The sequence below is a fragment of the Triturus cristatus genome, chromosome 10, assembly GCF_964204655.1.
Source record: "Triturus cristatus chromosome 10, aTriCri1.1, whole genome shotgun sequence".
Taxonomy (NCBI): domain Eukaryota; kingdom Metazoa; phylum Chordata; class Amphibia; order Caudata; family Salamandridae; genus Triturus; species Triturus cristatus.
The window spans coordinates 1233742604-1233763475 of record NC_140593.1 but is presented as its reverse complement, the minus strand read 5'-3'; the positions used below and the strand labels follow the sequence as shown (position 1 = coordinate 1233763475).

The following is a 20872-nucleotide window of genomic DNA, read 5'->3' as shown; positions in this document are numbered from 1 at the left end:
CAAAGGAGACTCCCTAGCACAACGTGCGGTAGAAAATCTGAGGGCCAGAAGGTTCTCTCAGGAGGGTTCTAGAGGGTGAGAGGCTCTGATTGGTTCAGAGACAAGTTTAGTCCTTTTTTACATAACGAAGGTTATGGGTTGCAAAGGAAAATGGGCCTAGGCCTTTTTTCAATTTGTTATACTACTAAGCAATGCTTTTTTATGTACCGGAAACTCCCGTCTCGACGACGGGGAATGATTCAGGCATGTGAATCTATGAAAGCTCCAATACTGGAGTAAACATGTCGACCACTTGCACTATCTTGACCCTGTAGGACCATAGCATCCAGACAGGGTCCATTTATTTTATTTAGGTTAGTTCACCCCCAGAATAAAAATGTGTTCAAAACAGGGCAGTACTAGACCTATTTTAACTCACTCTTCACTCTCAGTTCACTACTTTGACCACATACCCACACGCACCTTCGCGGGTGCCCGTCGGGCATTGTAGCGCCGGCCCGACGAGGAGCACAGCCCAATGAAGAAGCATGACATCCTTCGGGGAGTGTGAGGGCATTCAGTAGAGACCTGTGCACTCCCCATCCCCCCTTCTCAGGAACTGCATCCCGACTTAACTGACTGACTTTTAGGAGCATGGTGCAGGACCTACTTTAAAAAGCTCCCAGTTCTCCTTTTTGTTGAATTTATAAGAGACTAGGGTTTTTCTAAAATCTTGCTCCTGCGACATTAGCTTAGTTAACATTTATTCAAAGGATGATACTAAAGTTCAGCCGCACATAAACTTCAGTGTGGTCATTGCATGGCATGTTGGGAAAGAGAACGCCTCTGGGTAGCCCTAAGATGGCAGCTGTAAACAAGCTTCCTAAAGCTTTTCCTTGTTTTCAAATTTTAAAGCAGAAAATGAGAAAGGTATTTTAGGTAATGCTGCTAAATGCTGTAACACATTTTTGTATATTCCTTTATTTTTATATTTACACTTTTGCATTGGTATTAAAAGATAAAAGTACAAAATAAATGTTCTTAATGTAAGCATTACTAGTAAAACTCCCAGATTTTAATTTCAGTAATAAAAACCAAAATTCATAGAAAAACAATCTTTCTCCATGTCTATATGTAGAAAAATCAGAAAAAATACTTCTTTCATAGATTCTATGTGCAAAGGGCCACTAGCTAGGCAAGGTCAGAGCAGAGGGAGTTCCCGCAACTGTGTGCGCTTTTACTGCAATGCTAATATTCTGTGGCAAGTATATTGTGTTATTGTGTGGGACTACTTTGCATACTAAAACCCTAGTAACATCAAAGTATGAGGGTACATTTATAGGTTAAATACTAACCGTAACCTGCTGCTTTCACTAACCCCCCCCAAAAAATAGAATGAGATTTCATGTCACAGACCCTCACACCAGACATTGAACTTTGCAGATCAAGAGGAGGAGTGTGGACACTGCCTTTAGAGTGGCTCTAAAACGAAAGAGGCATCAGAATGGAGCCAGCTAGATAGCTGAAAGCTAGTGAGCAAGAAGGTTGCCCAGAGGCCACAAACCTGCAAGACTGTCAGCTGGAATCTGCTCCCTTTGTCAGGACGAGCACATGATGACCGTCTAAGCTTCAATTTTTCCAGCTTTTCATAGCCACTCAAGGAGTCATGGCCATTGCCTTCCATGGAAATCACGGAGTCTTGAGGACCGCTGAAGAAAGAAAAACGCAAACTGCAAATTTGGTCTGATACCATTTTATGTTAAAAAGACAAGAAGTACAGTTGGAAAAAAAACGAGAAAAAAAACTGCGCTTACTGAGGACGACAGATGTTAGGCTAAAAGTTTCACTTTTGAGAGCGCATAGGGATGTAACAGTCTAAGAAACCGACTAACAGACTTGAAAGGTAGCAAGCAAAAGCTGCCTGAAAAATACATACCATGCTAGCAAGATTCTTTGCTTCAACAGGATTCTTTATGCAAGAAGAATTAGGCCGAGGGGTTGCAGTTTGAGATCCAAGTAAAGGAGGCAGGTAACATTGATCCTAGCCAGGCACTTGTCTCTCTCTTCAGACACAGTCAGCCATCCTTGAACTGAGCTGAGCAGGTTATTGAGGGTTTGAGCCCATATTCTTTAGGCCTGGATGGTCAGTGGCTTGTACAGAGCTACAGCCTTTTGCCTCGAGGGATGGCTGCTGAACGGACAGCAGTTGACTGTTGATGTTCACTTCTTTGCTGGATTATGAATGATGTTAAACAAGCGTGGAGACTTTCACCACTAGCGGTGAATGGTAACCAACGCAAGGACCTCATAACTTTAGAACTCAAAGCCCATGTCTCTTCAAAAAGGTTACACGGCTCTTATGCTAGCACTCTTCATAGAATGCCAATTCCCATGAAACACTCAGTTACACTGGTAAGCCAACTTCCAAAGCGACCTATGGCCACTATGCATATATTTTCCACACAAGCCCATTTCAGCTGTCTCCATCTCTAACCCACAAGCCCAAATTTGCTCTGTGCCACAACACCACTGAATTAATACTCACCCTTCCACGGGCTCCTGTTTCTGCAAGGTTATCAGTTCAGACAGGCTTGGCTGAGAGATAGCCTGCAGAGGATGTAAAACATAAATTTTTAAAAGACAGGGAAATGTACATTTTCCCAACTTGAACTTTGTTCCTGGCCTAAATGTCAACACAAAAGAGTTTTGTAAATGTGAGTGCACTGATGACCATTTTGCAGCTATACAATTTCATCCAATGGTATATTTCTAATGCAAGTTGAAGAATCGCACTTCTTTCATGAAGAACACACCTTCGGTCTTATCAGTGTTGTGCCTGACAAAGTGTAATAGCATTGTATCATCTGTAGAACACACCGTGCAATAGTTCACTCTATAACTAGCATACCCCTGACCTGTTATGAACACGGCACAATAAACATGATGGGATTGCCTAATGAATAGTTACTTACCTTTAGCAATGAACTTTCTGGTGGATACTCTAGCTTCCCACAGATTTCTTCAATTTGTATATCCTCCAGGGCCCAGACTGGGTCTGGACACTTTTATCCAACAGGGGCTCCTTGACCCCACGAAGTGCACCGCCATGGCTTCGCTCTATTCATCCCATATGACGCACATGACAACATGAAGCCACTAATAACTGTGTTTTGCACTTTTTTCCACCCTCTTCAGAGGCGTGTGAAAGAATAGCAACCAACTTATAGAATACCTGAGCAGAGGACCAGCAAAAGAGATCTATCTAAAACCAAAGGGACACTTAATAGCATAGGCCAGAACTCAGGCCTAAGTTTTAAGTGACAAAAAAGTGAGATTTAAAGGGGTTGATCTCTTATTACACAACTTGAAGTCGTGACCGGAGGCCAAGTATCACAGGCAGAGGTCGCATGTCTCCGTAACAGACATCTGTTTCCTGCAATCATGGAACAGCTTTAATCCTGTCGATTTTCATGGGATCTTTACTCACACACTGTCTGGATAATTTTGCAGTTGACAAATTTGGAAGCAGAGATCTGGATACATGTCGAAGAGCAAGGAAAGAAAGGAGCCGATATGGCACTTGTGTACAGCTCTGCTCTATCACTTCTGGGACAGTACGAAGTCACTGAGGAGCCATATCGCCTCATCTAGCCGGCACATGGGGAGCATTGCTGAAATAATTCAGAGATCCAGTCTAGAGAATGGGAATATTCTAAAAGTGAGGAATCTGAGATTAGAAGTATCCATCAGAACAAACAGACTGGATTAACAGTGCGCAGAAAAATTGAAATCCACCACTTCGGATGAAGGATAAACCCTCTCAGTGGATTCAACTTAATCTCCGCACTTGGAGGTGCAGATTAAGGAGGTCCGGTGCAGGGCTATCTCCTGCAGCTGTGATAGAAGCCAACTCCCTATGAGCTGAGCCTGGTCCTGCCTGACCTGCTTTAGGACCTGTGGGGTTTGCAGTAGAGGGTGAAATGCAGAAAGAAAGCCTGAGCACCAATGAAGATGAACATCTCCTTTTGATCCGCAATGAAGACACTCCAAGGTGCAAGTAGGCATTGAGTGTTTTTGGAGGCAGCAGAACAATCTCCTGAGGGCGAACCCCACTAAGGGAAGATATCCTGTACCACCATCAAATGCAGATGACACTTGTGATCAGTAAGGTGATACATTAGGAGTTAATTTGCAACTTTAAATGCATCCCAGACTACCCCTGAGCCGGTGCTTCTTCTATTAATGTCCAAGAAACCCACTATCCATTCCTTCATATGTTGTACATATCCCGGATCTTTCAGCAGCCCTCTCTCAAAAGTCCATACCCGCTCAGGTCTCCCACCCCCTTACAAGATCGACTGTTAACACTATAGGATTGTGGTCAGAGATGATGCGGGGAAGCTTCTCAATCCGACACCTAGATACCAATGAATTAGATATTTAAAAAAATAGTCTAGTCTAGCAACCTCCCTGTGAGGAGCCGAAAAATGTGCTGCCTGGATCATCGGGCTTCAATCGTGCCCACACATCCGCCAGCGAGTTGTTCCGAGCTAAATTAGAAATTGCTCGAAATGTCCTTTTCTTCCGGCCCACATACCGATCCCCAGTCTCCGTCCAGGGTCCCCCCCATCTCATTTATATTAAAATCTCCACACATAATGACTGGTGTAGGCCAGGAGGCTAATTCCAATTCTAAAAATTCAAAGATATCAGGGTCATCCTCCGTCGAGCCATACACTGAACAGATAGTAAACGTCTCGCCCCTTATCATGCACTCCACCAAAACCTGTCTACCCCACTGATCTTCCAACTTCCTTTTGGCTGTTATATCGCCCCGTCAGGAGAGTATGGCAACCCCTCTGGTTTTAGACCCCTGTTTAGTATTCGCAATCAGATGGAAACCTAGCTGTTCCATTAAACTACCTCTTGTACCCTCTATATGCGTCTCTTGCAGGCATAAGAGATCCAAGCGCATTGTTCTCAAGATTGCTGAAACCCGTTGTCTTTTACCCTGATCATTCAGTCCACACACATTAACTGAGGCAATTCGTAGACTCATTAATGAACATCAAGCATCTGTCCATCCCATTTTTCCTTTACGTTTATTTTCAACTTTTTTGTCTTTATTCTTAAGTTTTCTCTCTTTATTTTCTGTTGCTTCATTGCACCCCTTGTGTCTCCCCATGTGTCTCAGATGTCGTGCTGTGCTGTACCCTGCACCTTCCTTCCCTACTCCCCCCACCACCACCACCCCGACCCTCAGACCCCCCCCAAACCTCCCCCCTCACAGGCAAATAGGTAAAAAATTACCTATGTGAGGTCGCATCCCCCCCTTGCTCTCCCCGATAGCACCCCTTACAAGCTATTCATCCAACCAACAAGCAGTTATGTTGTGGAAATGTGGATTTTCCTGATCAGTTATGTCCCCTATCTTGGACCCCAACGGTTCTATATGCATGTTACAAGTACATGTATGTTCCCTCCAGTTCCAGTTTCTAAGACGCAAACATATGTGTGTCTACCGTCGACATGTTCTCTGTCAGATCCGCCATCAATGGGCTGGATATTCGATTCCTAAGCATGAAAGGCCACCGACTTTATATGGCTAAGTTACTCCATTTTTACAGTTCAGGCAAGTAGGCCCGATTCTGTCCTCAAAGCCTTTCCCTGCTCTCTGTCTCTGACAGCTTCAGCTTGAGCTCGCATCTGTATCCATGAACTTTGTCCTACTCCCTGTGCAGCTAACGGTGCCTGCCTCGGCCAGTTTTCGCCTGCCTGCCAAGAAGCTGTATTTCACCTTCGAATTATCTATTTTGCTCTTCAGCCGATGCATTCCTGTCTAGTGATTTAGGTAAACATTTCCTTTAGCTCACAAGCAAAGGACTCAGCCTTCCGTCCTCCTGCAAACGATTCATAGCCCTGTTGCCATGGAAAGTTTTCTGCCTCTCGCATCTCATATAGACACTTAGACGCTTGTACACGCACACAGTCAGTATAGACTAGATTCTGTCCGAGAGTCCTTCCTTGTGGATAACATAGTTCTCTAAACATAGGATGTTAGATATGATTTGGGATTAGGTTGACTTGACCCCCCAGACTTCTCGTCTCCACATGTAGAGCTAAATGTCAAGTCCCTTCACCCCCTAGTTGCACGTCACTCACACGTCATGCTGCTGCGCGCGCATCTATGCCAAGTATTATCTTATAGATCCACCTATGTCTGATAATCCTAACCAATCATGTTTCTTTTATTCCTTATTACGCCTAGTTTCGATTACGTACCTGTTTTGTCACTTTTTCTTATCAAATGTTACGCCTTCTACATTCGTTTCATTGTAATGTACTTATTATAAAAATGCATGTCTGTCAATAAAGTATTGTACTTCACTTCCTGAACCCTCGTGGTGACGGAACCTGAAGGCCGCGACTCGAGTCGGCCATTTTGAGTGGAATAAAGCCCATTTAGAAAACCTCTTATACCACGGATTCTGCCTCTTGTTATTCTGAGCTATTTTATTTTATTTCAAGATCCCGTATGAAATTCAGTCCGGTAAAGAAGATTTTATTTACCACATAATGGCGCCCGAACAGGGACACTTTCTCATCTCACGCGCCGGCGGTGCGTTGCAGGCCCGGTCTCCTGCCATAGCTGGACGGACCATAAACGCGTACCAGCAGGATTTCCTGTAAGCTCCCTCCGGTCAAGCGGGGGCGACTGAGGCTGCGATCAACCCAGACGAGGCGGTGAGAAGTGCGAAGTATCCCGACCAGAGCCTAGCTGAGAGAGCAAGATCCGAGGTATACAGAGGCCCACCAGGTTTCTCGAAATCCCGATGTCCAGAGGGTCCACTGTCCGCAGTCATCGAGTCCTGTCCATTCTCTGAGGCCTTCCGTTTCAAGGAGCTACTCGGTGAGTACCATCGCCGGGGAGGCGTGTTGACGCGCACATAGGTTGTGCCGGTCAAGACGGATTTGGGTACACAAATCCGGTCTGCACTGTTTAGCAGTGTATATGTACTGTTTAGCAGTATATCAAGTATTCCGAAGTATTCAGTTATTGTCAAGAATTCAGCGTGGTGATTAGTTAGGCAGACTGTCATCATTGTCGGTCGTTGTTAAAATGTTTAATGTTTAATGTTTAAAGTGTTCAAATATTGTGGTATGAATGAGTGTTCATTGTTCACTGTTCATTATTGTGTTTTTCGTATTAAGTGAGTTCAAGAGTAAGTATCAGATCAGTTGTCAATATGCCGCTCTTCTCGAAGTTAAGACAGATTACTACCAGAAAAGGGGTGCTTGAAGAAGCAGTTCCTATTCCTCCTAGGGACACTCCAGGGCATTTTATGTACCATAAGCATGGCTTAGATGCCATATTGTTTCTTGATCTATGGGTAGATTATACCAAGGGATTGCCGGAAAGTCAAAGGTGGCCCGTAGAGGGAACCTGGGATGCAGAGTGCATCATGAAAGTAGAGGAAGAGTTATGGAAAAGAAAGGTCAGACAGTCACAGAAAGACGCTGTTGAGTTATGGCGTAAAGAATCTCATAGACGTACAGAAAAAGCACGTAGACAAGAAGAGAGGAGTAAAGAAAGTTCAAATAAAGCTCAAGAAAATCCATTAATTGAGGAAGGTATCCGAGTGAAATCAGAACAAGTAAATAGACAAAGAAATGCTCTTATGAATGGTATGTATCCCCTCCTAGCCGAAGGACTACCTAAGGCTGCTCCAGAGATGCCAAAAGACTTGCCACCCCCATTATTTCCAATTAAGGTACATCCTAAAGGGCATCCCAGAACCGCAGAAGATGTTTTTCTTTCCTCATATCTAGACGACGCAGCTCCCGAGTATGCTAACGCCACACCACATAGACCGTCTGGCGGAGGGGTTCAACGTCAGGATCAGGTATCTGTACCCGTGCAACAGCAAGTCCCGATACAAGCTTCGGCAAGCACATCTGTTTCCGCATCTGTCTCCGCAGTCGATCCTACAGGGGTATCGACACCCATAGTTGCTGTGTCACGTTCAACGAATCCATTCACACCCGACGCCCCAGATGGGGCCACGGGAGGTGCTAGCAGTACCTTTACACCACCCAGAATAAATAAACTTGTTTTTCAAGAGTCAGCGCATTCTCGTACACCTAAATTCGTGAGTGAACGTACGCTTAAAGAACTCCTTGTAAATTGTAGATATGACCCGGTGGTTGGTAAAGAGGATGAAATGGTCCTGGCATCATTACGTATCAGGCGAGCCGCAGAGTATTTAGCGAGGTTACCAGGGATGATTACGCATCTAGATAACATATATCATCTTGTTCAAACAGGACGAGATCCAGGATGTATTAACAGAGCTATGGAATTCCAGAAAGTAGAGATACAGGGGGAACTGTTACGTTTCCTCATAAACTGTGTGATCAGAAATCAAGACCGTCCGGGGGTAGACCCGAATGCAATGCTTATTCTTACAAGATGGAGTCAGAATATATCAGAAGGGAGACACGATAAGCAAAATTGTATAATAGCCATGTGCCGAAAAATCCGTAAAGAAATAGAGCGTATTCATGAAGAGAGATTGGGAACAGACGAGTTTGAGCAAGATGAAGTGTCCGAATCAGGGAATTCCGCAAGACAGTCAGAGACTATAGCCTATGTAGGCAGAGGAAGATCCTGTGAAAATACTAGATGTTTTTCTGACCCCATACACTCTGTATGCCCAAATAATAGCAGAACGTATCCGACGCCTGTAATGAATCTGAAGTCTCCTGAACATTCGTTTCAAGCCGCAGATAAAATATTACGAGAACGAAGGGGTTACCACCTCCTCGATTCCATGGATGAGCAAGAATTAGCCAGATCAGCCGTTCACTGGATTGACAGTCCTGAAAAATACGGTGATGAGACCGTAGCACACACGTTTTTTAATCTCAGTGCAGATGAACAACGTTTAGCTGGAATCTATATGATTCAGCAACTCCTCATATTATATAAGAGCCAACATGCTGACCCTGGTCCTTTACCTGATATATTAACGGAACTACTCACGAACAGATGGAGAGGTTCTAGTAACAAGCTAATTAAAGAGATATTAGTGTCACGTAAGCAGTATGTCCTTTTTGTAAGTCCGGATTCTCTCTCGCTGCCCCGCAGAGAAAGAGCGCCGTACTATATGGATAGACAAAATCCTTTACGAGAAGTGCACCCAATAAAAGGCGAAGACAATGAGTTTCACCGTGTATTTGTTTACACACCCATATCAAAAATGGAATTATTAGAAATGAAGAAAGTAGTACCTAGTCATGATAAAGACCCAGCGGGTTTCCACCGAGAAATTAAAGACATGTTACTAATGGGAGAGTACACCTTTCCTGATATTATGACGATATTAAAGGTGCTTTTGCCTGCTGGCATTTATGAAAAACTGAAAGAAAAAGAGTGGGAAGTGGGAGACCAAAAGATAGACTGGACAGCATTAGCAGAGGAAGAAAGGGGCCGAACTGCAGGTTCAGGGCTCGGGGATAAAGTTAAACTGTTACCAGGTTTACTAGTACAGGTACTGCCACGTTTATTAACTACAAAAAAGGAAGATTGGGGTGCAATCACAGCCTGCAAACAAAAGCAAGATGAAGACACAAGCGATTATTATGCTCGATTTGAAAAATGTTTTGGTATAAATAGTGGTATAAAAGCAAGTAGTGACTCATATCCACATTTATTTGTGACAAAATTAGTGGAAAATGCATTGCCTCCAGTAAAGAATAGAATATTGAAATTCGAGAGTACCTGGCAAAGTAACACTCCGTCGCAAATGCTACAAATGTTACAGTATCATCACAATAGAATTAGGGATGAACAAGAACACGAGCATAGACGCATGAAGGATACAAAAATGAAAATGCTAGTTTCTCAGACAGTACCAGCAGATGGTCACAAAAAGGGTGTGACACATTCTGGTGATTCTGCAGTTCCTGTAAAGGGAACCTGCAATTACTGTAAACAACTGGGCCATTATGTACACGATTGTCCAGTCCTGAAACGTAATATAGCTACAGGCATTGCAAAGGAGAGACCACGATTAGTTAGACAAGATCAGAATGAACAAGGAGCTATGCAGCATGGACAGTCCATGCCAGTTCAGCAACAGTCCATGCCAGCCTCACAGCAACCCATACAGTTTGTGCCAGCTGCACCACCGTTGCCTGCTACTGCCACACAAACCACAACACGACAAATGTATCAGACTGCACAGTATGAATACCCTGAGTATCAGCGTTACGCATGAACCAGCCTAGAGAGGGAAGTTGACTTACCGCTTATCGAGATTCCTGTATATCAAGAAGGACCTTATGTACATAGTGAATTATTAGGTCAGGATAGAAAATTCTTACTCGATACAGGGGCAAGTCGAACAACCATAAAACGTAGTGAAGTTCCAGGGGCACCCCTCTCAGGCTCTCAAAATGTTTCCCTTGGTTTTTCGGGAAAACCTATTGTTAATGAAGTATCACAGCCTCTACCACTTACGATAGGACCTTTGACACGAACTACAGATTTATTGCTTACTAAATCATGCCCAGAAAATCTGTTAGGAATTAAAACTCTGAAAGCACTAGGAGCCATAATATGTTGTTCTCCGGAAGGAGTAAGGTTGTTTTTACGTGATTTTAAAGGTCACTATGTGTCTAGAGACATGGATCCCCGACTACAGACTTTACCAGTACATCTATGGGCACAAGGCCCTACGGATGTTGGCTGCATGAACATTACACCCTATCGAGTCACACTGAAAGCAGGAGTGGTACTACCACGAATGCGACAATACAAGTTACCGCATGATGCTGTAGTGGCTTTGCTGAAAATCATTGATGAGCTGATTGCCCAGGGAGTAGTTGTAGAAACAGACTCCAATGTATGTAATTCACCGATAATTCCGATTCTTAAACGAACTGATCCTACTGCCCCACCAGTGTACCGATTGGTTATTGATTTGCGTGAACTAAACAAGTATATTGTACCACAATTCCCTGTGGTCCCTGATATATCATCATTGTTGACAGCAATTGATTCCGAAGCAACATTCTTTACTGTAATCGATCTCAAGAATGCCTTTTTCAGCGTCCCAATAGATCCGGAAAGCCAATACTTGTTCGGATTCAGTTTAAATGGGCGCAGCTTTAAATTCTCACGCGCTCCCCAAGGATTCACAGAAAGCCCCAGCATCTACAGCCAAGCACTGAAACGAGAACTTGACAGTATCCACATGCCAGTCAATACTGCACTGCTTCAATATGTCGATGATCTGCTGATCACAGCGAGAAGCGAGCCAGAATGTGAAAAAGCTTCTCTGACAGTTTTACATTTCCTAGCCGACAAGGGGCACAAGGTGTCTCCTTCTAAGCTGCAATTCTGTGTCCAGCGAGTTATTTATCTTGGTCACTCGCTGTCCAAGGAGGGAAGGCAGCTTACACCAGATCGCATCCAGTTAATTGCTAACATGTCAATACCCCAGACACAAAAGGAGGTGCGGGCTTTCATAGGCCTCACTTCATATTGTAGGCAGTGGATCCCTCAGTACGCATTTCTAGCAAAACCACTCATTCAGTTAACCACACAGGAGGCAGCCACATCGACTGTTCTCCCTTGGACTCAGGAACATACACAAGCTTTTGAAAGCCTAAAGGAAGCTTTATGTCAAGCACCTGTTTTAGCAACACCATGTTATAGCAAACATTTTACACTCTTTGTCACAGAACGCGAAGGTACTGCCTTGTCAGTACTCACTCAGGATCAAGCAGGATCACGCAAGCCATGTGCTTATTTTTCCAGTACATTAGATCCCGTAGCTCAGGCTTTGCCTGCATGTCTGAAATCAGTGGCAGCGACAGCTTTAGCAATCAGACAAAGCGATGCCATAGTATTAGGACACCCATTGACAGTACAAGTACCACATGCAGTAGAGGTTCTTGTGAACCGAACACAAACACAACACTTGACCATAGCAAGACTTACCGGTTATGAACTGACATTGTTTCAACCACACATAGAGATCCGACGGTGTAATACATTGAATCCTGCTACACTATTACCTGTAATTGGAACAGACCCACTAGCTCATGATTGTGTTGAAATCATTGAAATAAAGACGAAACCTAGACAAGACTTGACAGACGTTCCATTGTTAGATCCAGACCTGACGTTGTATGTAGACGGATCGTGCATGAGAACAAGTACAGGAGATTTAGTGGCCGCGTATGCAGTCACAACAAACACTGAAGTTATTGAGACAAATTGTATAGATACTTTGTCAGCCCAAGCAGCAGAACTTATTGCTCTAACACAAGCCTGTATTCAAGCCACAAATAAGAAAGTTAATATATACACTGACTCACGTTATGCATTCGGAGTTGTACACGACTTCGGCGTGCTGTGGCGAGAGAGAGGTTATTTAACCTCCCATGGTGCCCACATTCAGCACGGACCCCTCATTCATGCTTTATTAGACGCAATACATCTACCCACTGCTATATCGATTATGAAATGTAAAGCACACACGAAGGTTACTGATACCATTTCTCAAGGCAATGATTTAGCTGACAGAACAGCTAAACAGACTGCTCAGAATCGCACATTAGACATGACAAAGCCAATAGTTCAGACACCAACACAGTGTATGACAATTAAGGATCCCGCACTTGACGTAATTGACATACAGACACATGCCACAGCAGAAGAAATAAAGAAGTGGACTGAACTAGGAGGGATCCAGACAGATCAAGGATGGATGACGAAGGAGAAATCTGTATGGTTTCTCCCTGATTCCATGGTTCAAGCCATTATAGCTACAGTTCACAGTCCAGCACATTTAGGAGAGAAGGCTATGCTAGACAGCATTCAGCACATTTGGTTCAACAAACATTTACGAGCAGCAGCTAAACAAAAAGTTCGTACCTGTATGATATGTTGTCAGTTTAATCCAGGAAAGAGTGTTCCCGTAGAGCAGGGTGGATTTCAGCCTCCTGACCATCCTTTTGAAGTCCTCCAGATGGATTATATTCAGATGGAACGTTGTCGAGGATTCAAATATGTTCTCGTAGTTGTCTGCGCTCTCTCCCGTTGGACAGAGGCGTATCCCGTATCAGATTACACTGCCCCGACTACTGCCAAGCAGCTAGTTCGAGAATTCTTCCCACGGTACGGTTTACCACGTGTTGTATATTCAGATAACGGCCAGCCTTTCTCATCCGAATTAATGAAACATGTCTCACTTTTGTTGGGATATCAGTGGAAATTCCACTGTGTCCGACACCCCGAGGCAGCAGGTCTCGTGGAACGACATAATCAACTTTTAAAAATCAGATTGTCTAAAATATGTCAGGAAAAAGGTGTGGACTGGATAGTAGCCTTACCAGTTGCGCTATTTTACATGAGAATGGTAGCACACTCTCGAACAGGGCTATCCCCTTATGAGGTGATCTTTGGTAGACCACCGAATATGTGGGGGACGCCTATACCCCGTAAAATAACTGATGTTGACTGTAATATGCTGACAGATTACCTGGCTTCCTTGATGTCTGCACTACAATCTTGTCGTTCACAGGTAGTCGCAGCTTTTCCCGACAACACCGAGGTGAAACCTCATGATGTAATTCCCGGCGATTATGTTCTCGTCAGGAATTTCGATCGGAAAACCCAACTGGAGCCAAGGTGGAGGCTTCCTAAGTTGGTCCTGCTGACGACCAGAACAGCTGTGAAGATCGAAGGGAGAAAAGGCTGGGTGCATTCCAGCCATATCAAGAAATTTCATGGACTTCCTCCTGACACAAACAGTACTTCTCGTGTGTCTTCCCCCATTGACTCAAAGCTACCCTTGGCTGAGGCCAGTAGCACCGAACTCTATAAGCAGAAACTCAGGTCCAGATCCAAACTGTCGGACGATTTGATTGTTTAAGTCCTCTCCAAGGTGAAGCGGTTGAATCTGTCCCGACATGTATCCCTTAGGTCTGAATGATGTAGAGTCCAGAATCATAATGAAACGACATGCTTATTGTAAATTACTGCGTAGCCACTGTATTGTGACTTTATTAATTTTGTTTTCCTTGAGTTTTTTAATAGTTACTGCAAGCATATTGTTGCATATGTATTATCCTGTTTCTAAACGTGTTTTCAATATAACTGATGAACATTCTTTTAGTGAATTACCCCCACATGAGTTGTCCTATAGACTTGCGCTGCGCAACAACACCTTCATTAGTATGTTACATCATTCCCATCAGACTAGTAATGCCACCAATTGTTGGGTGTGTGGCCGACTCCCTCCCTATCAGAATAACAAAGGAGTTCTGCCTTTCTTTCCACATCCGTTCACACACAATGGCTCCTGTGGAGCATGGTTTAGTTTATTAAATTCCATAGACCCAGACACAGCAGTTTATCAACAACATTGGATATGGGGAAATCTGAATCTAGTTTTATTCAAAGTCTGTCACCCTAATAAGGAGGGTCACCCCAGTAGAACAGGAACTGATTTAGAAAATGAAGTGTATAAATTAGGTAATTTTACGCCTAATCTTATGATTTTGAATGTCAAAACCGAAGTTGAACTAATTCTGCCCACTATGTCAGTATTTCCAGTTAAGGGTGAATTATGTGTAAGAAAAGTTGGTTCCATACACATGGGCCATAGCCAATGCGTTACTACAGTAGAATATAGTGATCAAGGTAAATCTTCATTTAGAGCTTCTCGCCATTCTTACTTTATATGTGGTCAGACTGCATATATGCGTCTGCCTCTAGATTGGGATGGTACCTGTTACATAGCATTCCTTTTGCCACCTGTTTTTCTAGCTCCCCCTGATTATTATCGAAATGTTCATTTAGTACACAAAAGAGAGCGTAGAGATCTCCCAGTTGTCGATTATACTGAGACGGCATGGGACAAGTATGTAGATTTCAATAAAGGTATCTTTCCCTATATAGGTACCATATCAAATAGTAAGCTGATACGCAGACTCACCAAGACTCTTGAAGCTGTAGTAAACGAGACTATAGCCGCCCTAGGCAATCTGACAGAGGAACAATCAGTGATGAGAATTGTTGTTCTCCAGAATCGTCTTGTCCTTGACGTCATCCTGGCCGATAGGGGCGGAGCTTGCAGGGTCATCGGATCCAGCTGCTGCATATTCATACCAGAAAATTCGCCATCTGTATATAAAGCTATAACACGCCTTCATAAGATTGTGAGCCAGATACACGAGAATCCAGGCACTTGGACGTGGTCCGGGTGGTTTTGGAGTGTGATATCAGCCTGGGGATGGAGAGTTCTATCCTTCCTAGGTATTGGCCTTCTTATGCTCTTCAGTTGTTGTTTATGCCTGCAATGTGGACCAGCGATTTGTGGTCTGTGTGCCACATCATGCATTCCATATCACAGTTCTCGTTCAAAATACCGGAAGAAGAAGGAAGAAGAAATGATGCTCCATGAGCAAATCGATGGAATGATGAAGATTGATATCTCTTGAAGGGCAAGTAGGGGACAAGGAGGGAATGTGGAAATGTGGATTTTCCTGATCAGTTATGTCCCCTATCTTGGACCCCAACGGTTCTATATGCATGTTACAAGTACATGTATGTTCCCTCCAGTTCCAGTTTCTAAGACGCAAACATATGTGTGTCTACCGTCGACATGTTCTCTGTCAGATCCGCCATCAATGGGCTGGATATTCGATTCCTAAGCATGAAAGGCCACCGACTTTATATGGCTAAGTTACTCCATTTTTACAGTTCAGGCAAGTAGGCCCGATTCTGTCCTCAAAGCCTTTCCCTGCTCTCTGTCTCTGACAGCTTCAGCTTGAGCTCGCATCTGTATCCATGAACTTTGTCCTACTCCCTGTGCAGCTAACGGTGCCTGCCACGGCCAGTTTTCGCCTGCCTGCCAAGAAGCTGTATTTCACCTTCGAATTATCTATTTTGCTCTTCAGCCGATGCATTCCTGTCTAGTGATTTAGGTAAACATTTCCTTTAGCTCACAAGCAAAGGACTCAGCCTTCCGTCCTCCTGCAAACGATTCATAGCCCTGTTGCCATGGAAAGTTTTCTGCCTCTCGCATCTCATATAGACACTTAGACGCTTGTACACGCACACAGTCAGTATAGACTAGATTCTGTCCGAGAGTCCTTCCTTGTGGATAACATAGTTCTCTAAACATAGGATGTTAGATATGATTTGGGATTAGGTTGACTTGACCCCCCAGACTTCTCGTCTCCACATGTAGAGCTAAATGTCAAGTCCCTTCACCCCCTAGTTGCACGTCACTCACACGTCATGCTGCTGCGCGCGCATCTATGCCAAGTATTATCTTATAGATCCACCTATGTCTGATAATCCTAACCAATCATGTTTCTTTTATTCCTTATTACGCCTAGTTTCGATTACGTACCTGTTTTGTCACTTTTTCTTATCAAATGTTACGCCTTCTACATTCGTTTCATTGTAATGTACTTATTATAAAAATGCATGTCTGTCAATAAAGTATTGTACTTCACTTCCTGAACCCTCGTGGTGACGGAACCTGAAGGCCGCGACTCGAGTCGGCCATTTTGAGTGGAATAAAGCCCATTTAGAAAACCTCTTATACCACGGATTCTGCCTCTTGTTATTCTGAGCTATTTTATTTTATTTCAAGATCCCGTATGAAATTCAGTCCGGTAAAGAAGATTTTATTTACCACAATGTAATCATTTAAATCACTAATGCATATATGAGTGGTAGAGCATACTAAATCAGTAATTGCCTTGCACAAATCACATTGCATCAAAAGCTATCAAACCCCACTTCCTACCCCCTTCTTTTCTTGCAGTCCAGTCATATATGCTTGAGCCTTAATCTCTGAGAAGAACATTCGGAATTGACCCTTGGAGATTGTTTTGAGCCGGGCAGGATACAGTAGATAGGCCTCACATTCCAATCCCTGAAAAATAGTTATCAGCTGTCTGAGCCTCCACCTCCTTTCGACAGTGGCATGGCAGAAATCTGAACTGGCGAAGAATGTATTGCCCTCAAATGTTCGCCTAGCGGCTGGTCCTGCTTTATCAATAATTGCCTGCCTGAGAAGAAAATTGCCAACATACACTAAGATAGCCATGGGCCTGTCGCCTTGACCCGCAACATGCCCTCTTTTGATTCATTGGGAACCGGTGCGCCCTCTGCACCTCAGTCTGCCAGTTCCATGAGGCCAAGTCAGGGAATGCCCCCTTCAGCAGGATTAGTACAAAGGCCATTACAGCTCCTCCCTCAATGTTTTCTGCTAATCCCAAGAGTCTGATGTTCCTTCTCTGCCGATTCTCGAAATCTTCGAGCTTCCACTGCAAGTCCTCCGCCAACTTCCCCTGAGTCTCCTTGAAAGCCTGCCATTTATTGACCTTGTCCGCAAGTCTGCCAGTTCTCTCCTCTACGTAGGTAACCCTGTCTGCTCAGGGGTAGTCTGGGATGCATTTAAAGCCGGGATACGAGGGGAGACGCTGAGCTATAGTCTGCATAGACAGAAACAAGAGGCACAGGTAGCGAAAAAGCGATGTCAGGTAATAATTGATACAGAGGAGGAGCTGAATTCTGCAGTTACACTGGGCGTATCGTTGGATGATATTTTGCTTAAACTGGCATTGGCTAAATCTGAAGCTCAGGAGGCTACAGCCACCAAGGCAGCTGCGACTTTCCTGGCAAGAAAGGAGCAATGTTACGAGCTTAGCGAACGGGTCGGGCATACATTAGCGGTGCGCCTGAGACAGAAAACCGCAACCGGTGAAATTTAAAGTTAATGGAGGATATACAGCGCCTTTAACAAGTAAGCGTGGTACACGCCAGGGGTGCCCATGCTCGCCATTGCTTTTTGCGATATATATTGACCCCTTAATCCGGAAGCTGGAGGCAAACCGCGGCATTGTTCTTATAAAAGTCCATGGCCTAGAATATAAAACTTTAGCATATGCAGACGACATCGCACTGGTAACTCCATACCCAGAAAACGCCCTAGCTGCAATCGAGCTGGAAGGTCAAACCTTTGGCCTTGTATTAGGGTATGCTTTAAATAGGTCTAAGACTCAGATAGTCAAGAATGTGGGGGCTGTGTGTGATGATCTACGTGTTACTGTCTATCTAGGGATCAATATATCCGCAGATCTGGGAAAGACTGTAGACAGAAATATTGAGCCAATAATGTCTAAAGGTAAAAAGGATTTTGATAGAATGCACAATCTACACCTTTTGGGCACATGGGAAAACTAGGAGGGCAGTACATGTTATGTCTTTGCCATGGGCAAGGGGAGGATGGGCTGTTGCCGATTTCAGAATGTATTATTGGGGGGCAGACTTTCAGTATATGAGAAGGTTAATTGGGGAGACGCGTCTGATCCGTGGGTTAAGACTGGATCAATTGACATTTATTCAATTTTGGTCGGAGAAGATGCGGATAACTGCCTTTTGAAATTTACTCAGCCTAGCTATTTTAAAATAACTAGGTTTAAAACCCTGATGGCTAAATATAAGATCTGGACAGCATTTCGCAAACAAAAAGGTCTTGGCAGGTTAAATGGCTATACTCGGCTATTTAGGAACCCCACTTTTCCTGGGGAAATCTTTTCAGACGCTACAATGGCGCAATGGAAAATGTGTGGAATCCGGAGACTGGGTGATCTAATGGGGCCACAAGGAATTTGGCAGTTTATAGACATACAGAATAGCTATGGTATTTAATCGTTTTTAAGTAGCTGCAAATTCAGAGATTTTTAGGTGGGAAAAAAGGGGGGCCTTGTGGATTTGACAAAAACAGAATTATGGATGTTATTAGAGGAGGGGAAGATTGCACTATTCGGAGTATATATGCTGAGCTCTCTCCACTTAAAAATGATGATCTTGAAAAATACGAGAATAAATGGGTAGATAAACTTGCCATGGACCATGATGGGTTTAGAGCCTCACTAGAATTAGGACAAACCGTTTTATGCTATGCAAGGCTTCAAGCTCAACACTATAAAACAATATTTTCCTTGCATTATACTCCTGCAAGGATTGCGCAGTGGGGAGGGGCAGACAGGAACTAGATGCCCTCGATGCACCAGTGGGGACGCTGAAATAATACATATGTTTGTGTCGTGTCCCCAGCTGCAAGCTCTGAAGAAAGCGATTGAATTATTCTTGGCCAGAACTTTAGAAATGAAAGTCTGTCTTACTCCTTCTATAATTTTGCCGGGGACAAATGGAGAGGACAGGCAAGACCCATCGCAATGCTTTCTCTTCATGGCTATGTCTGTACTGCGCATTTGTATTGCTACAGCGTGTTTGGATAAAGCAGCTCCAACGTTCCAACAATGGCTTGCCAGGTTGTTATCTACCTACAATCTCGAGAAGGGGATTTATGAAAGACAGGGAAAAAGGGGGAGGCTGCTTGGCAAACTTATCTGGGGACCCATCTTTAGATGGAAGGAAAATCAGCAGTAATGAGTGTCTTAGTGGCCAATTGGGCCGGCTCTCCGTTTCCTCTCCTTATGTGTTCTTTCCGAAGGGGTATTTGAATACGAAGGATAAAATTATCTAATATCAATGTTTAGTGCTGTAAATGCTATTTGGGTTTATTGCTGTTTTTGGTTCTTTTTAGTTCTTTTTGATCTGTGTCCCTCTTTATTGTCTTTCTGTATTGCCAAGTATGTATATATATCAGATGATTTCGGTATGTTTTTCTGTTAAGTTGTTGTGCTTAAAAAAGATAAAAGACAAAGAATTTATTTAAAAAAAAGAAAAGAAAAAAAGAGTTAATTTGCGAAATTTACATTACTGCGACGGCAATTGTGGAGAACTACTCCAGGGAACGATCTGTAACATTGCTTATCTTTGAAGTTTTTCAGCACTGAAACATAGCATTTGCAAAAAATAACTGGCCCCATCAAAGGGTGTGTCCATGAGAGAATATTGGGCCTCTCTGGAAAATCTAATGGCGTGCCCCTAAGCATTTGCTAGATAACAGTGGTGCAAGTAGAACAGCCAATACAGTCTGTGCAGTCCAGGCCAAACCTCAGAATGCACTTTGCTTCATTCTGGGCTCTTGTACAGTCTCTGCAAAATATTTCTGGAAAAGCTTACACAGGGCAAGCAAAATGTTACTTGCCATGTCTCAGAAGGCATGGATATATTAACCCAAGAGGCACACAGCATTCTTGCAAAGGCAAAATGGGCTGGCTCAAGGGAAGCATCTTGTGCTCATATTGTCGATTTTCTTTATCTCCCTGTTCACTGGGACAATGGGAAATGCACTCTTTACTTTTAGAGACTTGAGGTATAAGGCACCCTGGAGTAGGGGGCGCCATTAAGAAAAGTGGATCATCTGGTGCAAATCTGTGCCTCCGAGCTATAGTGCAACTTACAGGCAGGGCCGGGCAAGATCTGGACTAGGGTGCCATGAGGAACTAAGTCAAGGCTTTGTTAAATGGAGGTTAAGGGTTCCAGCGCAGATTTTAAGATCTCGGTTAAAAAGTTAACCTTCGGTTCCACTGTGGCGAAGTGTAAATCCAACACCCCTATTGGTCTACATACACCACTGCAATAAAAGCACTTTCTTCAGTTTGGTGCACAAGAGCAAATTCAACTCTTTCTGGTGAAGCACGTAATCCATTAACATTCTTGAAGTCAAGATACAAGCGAGTATTAGTGTAACGAGGAAGGAGCAAGTGGTCTGCCTCCTCACTGTAATCTTCATTAGGATGCAGATACCCCAATCCTTGAAGCCTTTGAAGAACTTCGAAGTTGGAGTCAAAGAGAGACTCCATCTCTCTGAAATGCTGATCCAGAGGCAATCATTCTGAACCGGAGGTTGTGGCATGGGAAACATGTAGTGTGACATGAGACGTG

General features: G+C 43.8%; 1 protein-coding gene across 2 annotated transcripts in view; it reads right to left on the bottom strand.

Moving 5' to 3' along the window:
* The window catches only part of WNK3 (WNK lysine deficient protein kinase 3), a 1041636-nt gene that overhangs the window by 417807 nt on the left and 602957 nt on the right, over positions 1 to 20872 (bottom strand). For both annotated transcript variants that reach the window (XM_085629857.1, XM_085629858.1), the window contains exons 11-12: positions 2525 to 2586; positions 1544 to 1688 (exon numbers count right to left, since the gene is read on the bottom strand). In XM_085629857.1, coding sequence (XP_085485983.1) covers positions 1544 to 1688; positions 2525 to 2586 — 207 coding nt within the window. The remainder of the gene's footprint in view (positions 1 to 1543; positions 1689 to 2524; positions 2587 to 20872) is intronic.